Genomic DNA, 10,860 nt, shown 5'->3' on the forward strand with positions numbered 1-10,860 from the left:
AAGCACAGGTAAAACAATTTATATTGGTTTACTTCGAACCAGGAAACAACAGGCTGGCTTAACTAAAGCTTTCCTGAAGTATTTAGTCCAAGGCAGATGACTGGTATGGAAATGTTTGCCTAAAACTGGGCAGGTTACAAGCAGCTGAGAAATGGGTATTTCAAAACAGGAAGACCTCGGCTGTGCTTCAGATGACTGAATATCTCTGGAAAAAAACCTAAAAATGGAGTAATGGCAGCCAAAAAGTGAAAAATCCAATTTCATAGAAGACAAATATTTTATTACCAAAGGAGTTATATCAAAGTAAGAAACTGCAAAAGAGTAATAAACAACTATAAAAATACTTACATTTATTCAAAATTAAATATGAGCACTTTATTAGTTAAATGCCAATATATTATTCTCTGACAATATTCACACATTTTAAGTCATGTTTGCCTAACATCTTAAAAAATGTTATATAAAATACTAGCATATGAGAAATCACAATCTGAAGCTAAGAAATTCTAGCTCCTCCTGCAGCTAACTGTTGGCTGATCAAATGCATGAGTGTAGTGCTGTTCCCAGTCAACAACTTACATTCAGGCATCTCCTTTTTCTCTACAGGATTCAGTTTTGCCTGTGCTTCAGCCAGCAGAAGTATGCTGCATCTCTCAAAAATCAGTACCCTTCCTAAGTTTTTCAAAAAGCTAACTTTTCCTGTTTTTCCAAACCCAAATCAGTTAGCAGACCCATCAGACCCATACCAAAAACACTTCTGTGTCAGGAGAACATAACCAAGATAAGCTGCTGCTTTGGTAAATTGTTACTTTTGGTCCTTGATGCATTTTGCATAGATATAAAGCAACCAGCTACTTTTTCATACTCGAAAATTTTCTTCATCTGCAGATTCCCAGATGTCTTTATAAATTTCAGTAGACATGTGGCTACTTTCATATGACAGTGTTATAAAGTTACTTGAAAACTCAGAAAATTCGAAGTAGTTTCCAGAGCACAGAGGTTGGACACTTCTGCAGAGTTCTTTGTTTCAAATGCTGGTCTTCTATTTCCACTTCTTGGACTTCAACAGCTTGGTTCAGCCGTTTCTGTTTCTGTCATCTCCAGGAACAAGGTACAGTAGCCTTCCATCAGAATTCTGGCATAAAGTGTTCATATAAGCGAGTGAGGTTACTTGAAGAATGCATATAAAATGCAAAGATACCAAGTAATGCCACTTTGGAGGAAAAGAGCAGGATTCACCTGAAATCACCTGGAAATTATTTTTTGAAATTTATTCCAGCAGGATCGAAGGCTAGATATATTTTCTTTCAGTTCACAAACTTCTTGGTTACATCTCTTTTTGGACTGTTCACCTGTCTCTGTGTCTTCTGGATTAAATACATCTGGGCAAACCTGAAACAGAACAGATTGCATTGTTATCTGAGAACTACTGATTCTATTCCTGTAGCCATTACTCAAAGCAAACCAATTACCTTACATCTGATAGTGGAGAGCCCCTGCCCATGGAAATGTGAGAACATGGCTTTAACTCAGAGCAAATAAAGGCACCTAAAACCAGTGTGTCCAACTGAGAACACGTACATCCTCTATCACAGATTAAAATGTATCTTCTATTGTCTGAAGGAATGAGAAAGTCAAATTGTTAGCCCAACTTTGACTATATGTGACTAGCAGAACAAGACAGACAGTTCCAGGGGCTGGTGCTGTGCCCTAGTGTTCAGGATCTCAGGCAGACAAAACTATTATGGTTCTTGTTCATATTCAATGACTGCTCATAATTTTTTGCTAAATTACTTTAATTGGTCTTTAAATAAAAACAAGAATTCTAAAGTTAGGCAGGAGTTGCAAGGGTGACAGTGACTTCCATGACTTGACTGGGATACCTTTTTAGTAAGGCAAATGTTGGATTCACCAGAGGTGGCAAAGCAAAATATAAACACCAACATTACTTTGAAGATCTCATCCCAGATTATAAAACTCTCGACTTCAAGGAGAAAAATTAAAGAGTTAAATGAAGCCTTCAATCCATCTGTTTAAGCATTATGTCCTTTGGTGGCTATGTGGAGACTTTTTGATGCTGTTAATATTTTTGTGTTCAATAGGCAACACTGACCCACACTTAAAAGAAAGCTCTTCCTTTGCTACAGTAGTCTGTGGATCACTGTGCTACATTTAAGTGCCACTTCAAAAAAAAGATAGTGCCAAAGACAAAAACACCAAATATTATCATACTTGATTTTTCTTGTTGAATTTGAGATACTGTGGTTAAAATAAAGACCAAAGAGATTACAGTAAAGAGAGAATCTCACCCTAATTGTTGAAACAAACCAAATTAAACATGACTCTTAGGGTTAGCGAGAATTTGCAACTCTGACTCTAGAGAAGTTTAAATGCCTTCTTCACACAACTCCTGTCCTTGTCTTTCACTGGAAAATTAACTCAGTTATTTCACTACTGAGCCAGAGCAGATATCTTCACCATAGGCTTCCAGATGATCATCCTAGTCCTTGCACTGGGCTTAATGTCTATTACAAGATAAATGCAGAGCAAACTTCCTCTGGCATAGAACTTGTGCAAGGTAGTTATATCTTTTAGATGTGACAGTCTGTGTTGAAGAGCTCTAGAAAATAAGGCAAACGGTTAAACTGTTACTTACCTTTTCTTTTTTAGGTCTTTCACATTTACACTGTAGAACTTTTAATGTCCCACATGAGACAAATGCTGCTTTCCATCTAAAGGCTTTGCTGATTCTCTGCTTACTAAGAAACCTGAGCATGTTGCACGCCATACTCTGTAGTGATTCTATTTCCTGTCAAGAGAGCAAGGAAAATATGTCCTGAAAAGTTTGTGCACCATTAATTCTTTGCAATGTTCATTTATCTGTAAAAAACCCAAACCCTCCATCAATTACTATAAGTTTCTTTTGCTTTCGTAGTGCAAATCTTTTTTCAATAAAACACATAATTAATCTGACTTACCTGCCACCTTTTTGAGATATTTAAAGCAGCAATTTTTAGTAGTAATAATAGTAGCATAAGGGTGTTAGGGAGAAACCACATCTGTAATCAAATCAATTGATGCAGTTACCAAAACAAATGATTTTTCCAGCCACTCCTTTTATCAAGTCATGATAAAATCTGTAGCAACAGCTGACAATTGTGCTTTCCGGCATTTGATATCTGCCCAAAGTACTATTTTAAAGCTTTCAGGTCTGAAGTGAAAAGCTTAGCTAATAAAATTTTCTGTAGAAAAATAAAAATAGAAATTGGGAAATTTAAATGTTCACTTCTATTGGCAAAAAGTGTCGTCTGTTTTGGATTAAAAATATAGAAGGATTGTCATAGTAGGAAAAAATACCCACAATTATTGGATATGGAATCGCTGAATATTTAAATGTTTAAAAGATCAATTTACTTGACACATCATATAGTTCCAGACTCAAAAAAACCAAAAACATCCTGAATATTGTGATTTGACTTTTAAAATTAAATGCTACTCTAACACTATATTTTATACTGGACTGTACAAAGAACTCATTTGAGTTTGTAGTCTCTAAATTCTGAAAAGTTAAATTTTACCTCAGTATCATTGCAGAAAAACACCTTGATATTTCCATTTCTTCTATTGCAGCACTTGGCAGGATACTCTGCAGACATATTTACCTGTAAAATAGCATATACGTTTAGACATGGAAGTACTGTGCCAGTGCTCAGTCACCTTCACAGTAAAAAGCTCTTTCCTGATGCTCAGAAGGAACCTCCTGTGTGTTGCTGTGTGCCCACTGCCCCTGGTCCCGTCACTGGGCACTGTTGATAAGAGCCTGGCTCTGTCCTTTTTGCCCACTCATTTGAGGTAATTTCACACATTGATGAAATCCCTCTGAGCCTTCCCTTCTCCAGGCTGAACAGCCCCAGCTCTCTCAACCTTTCCTCATCACAGAGGTGCTCCAGTCCCTTCAGCATCTTCATGTTCCTTTGCTGGACTCTCTCCAGTAGCTCCGTATTTCTCTCATCCTGGGCAGCCCAGAAATGGACACAAATCTGTTCAGTTTAAATCTTCTTATTCTATCGAATTGCTTTGTTCTTTGGAAATTTTCAAACAGAGCACTGTTTAAATCTTACATTTGAATTGTAACATTGAATACATTGAATACAGAGTTTGTCAATGTTTCTCTCAACAAATACAAGTCTCAGCTCTAAACAGATGGTAGCACTCACTTTGCATAGGGAGTAACAGAAGATGTCCTAAGCAACATCACATGGTCATGGAAATATTTTATCAACAGTTTATCCTCTCTTGTAGTTTTTTCTTCCACTTTCACACTTGTCATCAAAATGACAATGGAAGCCAACTCAACGGCAGCTTTGTTTTCCTCAGCCTGTATCTAGACATTCCAGTTAAGTCCCTTAAAGGGCCTTAAGAAAGGTGTCTCACAACAGTATTGTTTTCAATGTCTTCACTTAGCCAAGCATATAAGCACATTAGACAGTTAATTCATAAAGTTTTTCTAAGAAATTGCCTGTATTTCAGATGTTCACCCAAGATGAACAGAACTTTATCCAGAAAGTGTTTTCAATCCAAGAGTTTAGGAAGTTAAATAGTCACTGACAAAGGAAAAAAAAAAAAAACACAAAACAACAAAACCAAATTTAAAATCCCAAACCACCAACATCGGGAAGCTAATTCACATCTTTTCTTACACCACCACAACAGATATTGCTGCAGTCACACAGCACCAAAATTTATGATTATATATCTATATATATATTCTATATATATATTTATACATGATCACCCTAAAAACTATATCTATCACTTCATTTGCTAACTGCTTTGGGATTTTCCCATCCTCTCTAGTTTCCTCAGATCACCTTTAGTGCAGTGTACAGTAACCACGTCTGAAGGCAGTTTATTGGCTGTGTCTAAACCAACCTAAGGGAAATCCTGACCTCAGAAAAGACATTAGTGAAAATTTAATTACCTTACAGAGTATGTGACTCACTATCCTGCTCTGCAGCAAACCCATAGCTGCTCCAAACATTTGGCTGAGGAACTGAAAGCTATTGACGACTCTGCAGTTGCAGGAAAGTGTCTACTGGGCAGTCGCTACCATCCACACAGCACACATAATATTTGCTGTTAACTTATAGTGACAATATACTGATTATACATAGAAGGTACATTTCTCTTAAATGGGGAAAGTAAAGTCAGAAAAGATGAACAAACTTGCACAATGTTTGCACACTTGCTTGTGTTTGTCTTCTAGGAAGTAAAAGCTTAGAGCTCAGTACATTCCCAGTTTTCATGAACATTCATTCATAAAGGTTTTATTTATGTAGTTGTTTTGATAACTCTTAGTTTTCATACAGTCTTCTATAAAAAACCCTATGTCTTAAAAAATCCCAGTAATATTTATTGCAAAAAATAACCCCACCAAAAGACCCCAAAGTTTTCAAAATGTATCTGGAATAATGGCATTGCGCCATTCCAATCCTTGATGGCACCATGGGGCGCTGCATCCATCCTACAATAGGACAGTGGCAAGGCATTGCCCTATCCAGGCCAGGACAGCCCCCAACCTCCCTGACCATGCGTCTTGAGCAGGTCTGGGATGCATCTCATGGATCTCCACCACCAGAAGGCAGCAGGATCTGCCTCCCAAAGGGTGTTATCCTTTGGATCATTTTCTCTTCCAGGTCAGCTATCTTCTAACTGCTCACCAAGAGAGTTTACTTTTTTTTCTCTATGGAATACTTTGTCAGAAATAAGACAGCAAACTAAAGGGAATACTTATCTATTCTAATATGGCCATTACTATTCTCCCTAAATTTGATGCCTCATTCAGAATAAAGTAATTTATCTGCAGAGAAATACCCTTCTCTCTGCATAATCTCAACAAACATAACATGATCAAAATGTTAAAAGATCATTCCCTGACCCTAAAGGTATTTTGGTTCCAGATGAGGGTTGATGTGTCTTGGTAGAGAGAGGCTGGAAACCACTGCCATAATGCTCTGAAGGATGGTGGTAGTTCATAGGTGTGAAGAAATGGAATGGCTCCTGATTTTGCCCTTGGAAAAACGATGCATATTATTTTTATTTCACGCAAATCGATCTTGATTTAAGACTGCAACAAAATGGTGAATCCTCACTTAGTGACAATCTGTCAGAAAAATCACATTTTTTGTGGGAATGCCTCTTCTAATACAACTGTGTTAAGTGTTCCCCTACAGAAGTGTTCTTGACAGATAAATTTAATTGCTAATGATTCATGAGGAAGAACTGGAAGGTAAATTTTTGACATGAATTGGTAAACTGTTAAGAAGCTTTTCTGCAAAGCTGTAATACATGTAGCTGATAAAGCCATAATGCAGGAGATTTACACATGTGAATATCGAGTTCTTTGCTGCCATTTAGGAAAGGTAATTTTTGCTGGCTAAACAAGATATATTCATAGGTACGAAGAAACCTATTAAGATACAAAGAAACTTTTACTGTCCTATGAATTTTGTGCTTCTGTTCATTTGTATTCATTCAATGGACAACGTAAAACTTCAGTCAAGAACTCTAATTAGTAGAACAAATTACAGGTGTAATGCTTTCTTCTCTTGATAAAAACATACAAACAGAAGTAGTCATGAAATTATTTTAGAAAAGAGTACTTTTTAATGAAATATATGATGCATGGCCAAAAGGTACATGTGTCTAACTACATGATGCTCAGGCACAAAAAACTGTATCACAGTATTTGTACATGCAAATAGGCACTATCCACAGATTTCAGAGATTTTAAAGAGACTGAATTGCACCCCCTCAAATAAAACCAGCATTCCAGCATAATGCGTGAGTTTAAATTAGTCTTTTATCATGTTTTAATATTAGAGCTTTTATTACTAATTGCTATCATCTAAAAATAATCAACATTTTTTGGAAGCCCAAGAGCAACTACCTACCAGCTCACTGATGTCGTGACTTAGTATATTCTCATACTTCACACGGATTTCAGTTGTTTTATTTCTCATTGCACAGCTAGATGCATTCACTGGAGACAGAACAAGGAGCAGTGGCAGAACTGGTAAGGTAGATCTAAAAAAGGCTGGATTACAAGAAGAACAGTTAGGTACATACTGATGTCACAGATTGTGTGCTGTATTAACAAATACATTCTCTAATCTGTTAAAATAGTTTAAAAGGGATCTTTGGACAATCAAATGACTTGTGCCTTGCTAGAGGAAAAGATTCAGCTCCAGATTAAGACACTCTGGGTGTGTAAACTCCCTCCTACCCAAAGATGATTCAGCTAGTGTGGATAAGAGCCTACAAGTGTTGAGCTGACCAGCTACTTGGTGACTGCTAGGGCTGAATTCATCTTCAGGGTTCACTGCAAGCACTGAATTCTATTGGACCATAACCACATCAGACATATGTAGAGGAGTCTCATCTTGACTGTCCATTTCTCCTTTGATAACTTCTACAAATCCCCATGAACACATATCTGCAATGAAGGTGTGTTTGAACACATTTTCAGGCTGACCAAATGTACAAATACATGCTACTGGCCATAACATGAGATAAAGCAGCAACTCAACCTTCTCCACAAGATTTCTGCAATCTTTTCAAATAAACCTCACTGCCCATCACTTTGTTTGTCCCTTTAGTGGACCACCTTCCTTTGTTCAGACCCTTGCTGTTCTGTCTTTGAATGGCACCCAGGAAAATATGAGTTCTGTGAGGATGGGCAGAGAGAAAAGACTGAAAAAATCAAAAGAGCCTGAAGGAACTGACAGGAGTCTGCAGGTGACTCAACTGGTACTAGGAATGAAGGAGACTGAGTACATGATAATACATGATTAGGAATAGTTGGACTCTGGCCTATCACTAGTCTGGCTAGGATAATGCTTAGAGGGAAGATTTTGGAAAAGAAGCAAAGGTAGAAATTTATGTTGAAGGATTAGCAAAGATCACAAGTTCCTGGCACTGTTTCTGCCCATCTCCACTACTGAATAAGAACAACAACTGCATATGGAGTAGCTGCAGGATAGCAGCCAAGAAAGGAAGAAGGGATGTCCCGGCCCCAGCTGCTACTTTCCTTCCTCTCTGGCAAGGATGGGCTGTACAGTCCAGCACCCAAGAGATGATGGGCACCTCTGGACTTGGGCATCACTAGTAAATCATAGCCTCAGAGAGGAATTGTGAACAACTAAGGAAACGGCAATAAAACTTGACAAAAAAATTTGTATTGTCCCATTTAACTTCTGTGATGCAAGAACCATAGTCACACCATGTGCTCACTGCCATTCAAAGAAGCTCAGTCCCTTACAGCCCATCCCAGCCAACTCCCACCACACACAGCAGACTGAATCCTCCAAGAAGAATGCATGCCTTTCCTGACTAGTGAAGCCTTCTCTTTCTGATAGATTGCATGTGAACATGCTGTGATGTACTACTCTACCCTAGAAATAGGACCAGAACAACTTTACCTGTACAAGCAAAATCACAGAATTCTTGTGGCAAGCTGCCTGACAAATTTTAATGGGAAATTTGATGGGTTGAAAACCACATTTTCTGACCTTTTCATATGCTGATCAGCTGAGGTCTGTTAATGCCTCAAAAAAAAAAAAAATCTAGCCTGATAAGCTAAGTAAATCTTAAATGGATCCTACATGTAATAAATTATAAAATTCTATAAGGTGACTCCACTCCATGATCTTCAGTCTCCAACTGGACACACCTGACTTCCACAGAGCTTCATCTTTGTAACTATACCTCTGTTGAATGATTTATCAGTTTGAAGGACTAAGATTTAGTATTTTAAAAGACCCTTACAAACAACATTCAAGAACTCAATTACAGGGCAACATTTTTCCAATCTCCCATTGCGCCTCTTGATTCCAGTGCAAAAGATGAACTACAGCGCTTGTTTGTGAATAGGGTAATACAAACAACTTGGATATGTTGCTTCACAAACATATTTCAAGGGACAAAAATAGCAGTCCTCTAAATCAAAACAATCTGACTCCATCACATTAAACTTGGTTTGTCCAGCAACAAGCAGAGGTAAGTGGTGGAACATGTAAAGTCACTTTTATTTTGCCATTTTTACTTTCTCTGTACAGTACAGATTGCCAATCTTTTTTAAATTAGGAAATTACAGAATAAAAGCAGGTCACGTGTTGTGCACTCATCAAGTGCCTTGAGCCACTGAAGGGTGGTGATCAAATCTTTTCAAGATATTTCTAAATGAGTCTTCTGGAAAAAACATTAGACAAGTGTCATTAAAAATCTAGGAGATCTAAACTGAAAATTGAAAGGGATTTTCCTAAAGTTAGGTAACTTTGAAAGAATGGGAGCTTATGGCATTCCATATGGCCGGCAATTCAAAAGAAATAGAGCACGTATTACTGGTAATAACCCATCTTTCCAGTAAACTCCCAGAAACTCCTAAGTCATATCTGGAAAGCCCCAAAAATTCTCCTAGAAGGGTCAGGAACAGCTAGTATTCCAGTATTTCCACATATTAAAAACAAACAAACAAACAAATAACCCACCCACCCCCCCAAAACAAAATCAACAACAAAGAATCCTCTTGGCTTTATAACTTTAAAAAACCCTCCTGTGCATGTAGCCCTGGGCACGTCATCGGCGGCACCCAGCGAGGTCCTTGCAGCAGCCCCGGTGCCCCACAACCCGCCCCAATCTCGGCGGGCCGCTCCCTCTGCCCTTTTCCCCGCTCCGCAGCCCGCAATCCCCGCAATCCCCTGGGTCACTCCAGTTCTTTTCCCTCCGTCCCGCTGGACCCGTGCGGAGGGGCGGGAGAGCGAGCGCTCTCTCTCGGGGGAGAGGCACCCCCGGCGCTGCGCCGCACCTGCTCCGGGCACACCCGGGGGCAGCAGGTGCCCAAGGGAGGAAGGTGCCCCCGGGAGGGCAGGTGCCCAAGGGAAGGAAGGCGCCACGGGCGGTGGGAGCAGCGCGGACCGGCGAGGAGCAATGCCCCACGCAGCTCCCCCGCCCCGCTCTGTCCCGATGCCTCTGCCTTTCCCGGCAGCAGGAGTGATGGGAACCGGGCTCTTTTACTTTCATTATACGCGGGAAAGTGAAAAAAAAAAAGCTAAACTGGGAATTTCCGCGGCTGTCACCAAGGGTTTAAAAGGCACCGGGCAGCACCGCGCCGGCACAGCGGGCGAGGCGGCGGGGCCGACGGCGCGGAGACAGCGGAGCAGGTGAGGAGCCAGCGCGGCCGGGGGCGCGGGGCAGCGCGGCGGAGCCCAGCCCAGCTCGGGGGCAGGTGAAGCGGGCTTCTGCGGAGCGGAGCGGAGCGGTGCGGGGCGGGGCGCGCTCCTTACCATGGAACATGGTCCGCGAGGACGCTGTCGGGGAGCCGCGCCGACGGGTCCGCGGTCATGGTGGCGGCGCCGCCTCGCCCATGACGCCCGCAGCCCGCGGAGCGCCGCGCAGGGGCCGGGAGGGGCCGGGCCGGGGTCAGCAGCCCCCCGCCGCCCGCCCGCCCGCGGGGGCCGCGGCGCTGTCCGAAGCGGCGGCGGGACGGCCGGGCTTTGCCTTTCCCATGGGGCTCCGCCGGCCGCGGGTACTTTCACTTTCTGCTCGGCCGCGGCAGCGCTGCCCGCGGGCCGGCGGCGGGCGCGGGCGGCGGCGCGGCCCCCGGGACGGGCGGCATCCCCGCTGCCCCGCCGCGGGGTCGGCAGCGCCTCGGGCGGGCGGAGCGGCAGTGGCGGGGCCGGGCCGTGCCGGCGGGGGTTACATAGAGCCCCGGCTACACGCCCAGTGCCGTGTGCGCGGCCGGGGAGGGAAGGATGGATCTTGGCACCGCGCGTGGAAAGAGCCGTTCATCCTCGGGGAGGA

At 41.8% G+C, this 10,860-nt stretch overlaps 1 protein-coding gene across 1 annotated transcript; it reads right to left on the reverse strand.

Moving 5' to 3' along the window:
• Positions 1-335: 335 nt before the first annotated feature.
• IL7 (interleukin 7) lies at positions 336-10,453 on the reverse strand. Its single transcript, XM_066332597.1, has 5 exons — positions 10,344-10,453; positions 6,954-7,096; positions 3,579-3,662; positions 2,657-2,809; positions 336-1,392 (listed from the first exon to the last, which is right to left on the reverse strand). The coding sequence occupies exons 1-5, from the start codon at positions 10,351-10,353 to the stop codon at positions 1,246-1,248; spliced, it is 537 nt and encodes a 178-aa protein (XP_066188694.1). The 5' UTR covers positions 10,354-10,453; the 3' UTR covers positions 336-1,245.
• Positions 10,454-10,860: the final 407 nt, after the last annotated feature.

Source organism: Sylvia atricapilla, chromosome 1 (genome assembly GCF_009819655.1).
Source record: "Sylvia atricapilla isolate bSylAtr1 chromosome 1, bSylAtr1.pri, whole genome shotgun sequence".
Taxonomy (NCBI): Eukaryota; Metazoa; Chordata; class Aves; order Passeriformes; family Sylviidae; genus Sylvia; species Sylvia atricapilla.

What these genes read in the sequence shown, in the direction of transcription:
- IL7 (XM_066332597.1), bottom strand. An exon ending in GTCACGACATCAGTGAGCTG is followed by an intron (nt 3,663 to 6,953) that starts GTAGGTAGTTGC and finishes GCTATTTTACAG; the next exon opens with GTAAATATGTCTGCAGAGTA. An exon ending in AAAGACCTAAAAAAGAAAAG is followed by an intron (nt 1,393 to 2,656) that starts GTAAGTAACAGT and finishes GTTCTGTTTCAG; the next exon opens with GTTTGCCCAGATGTATTTAA.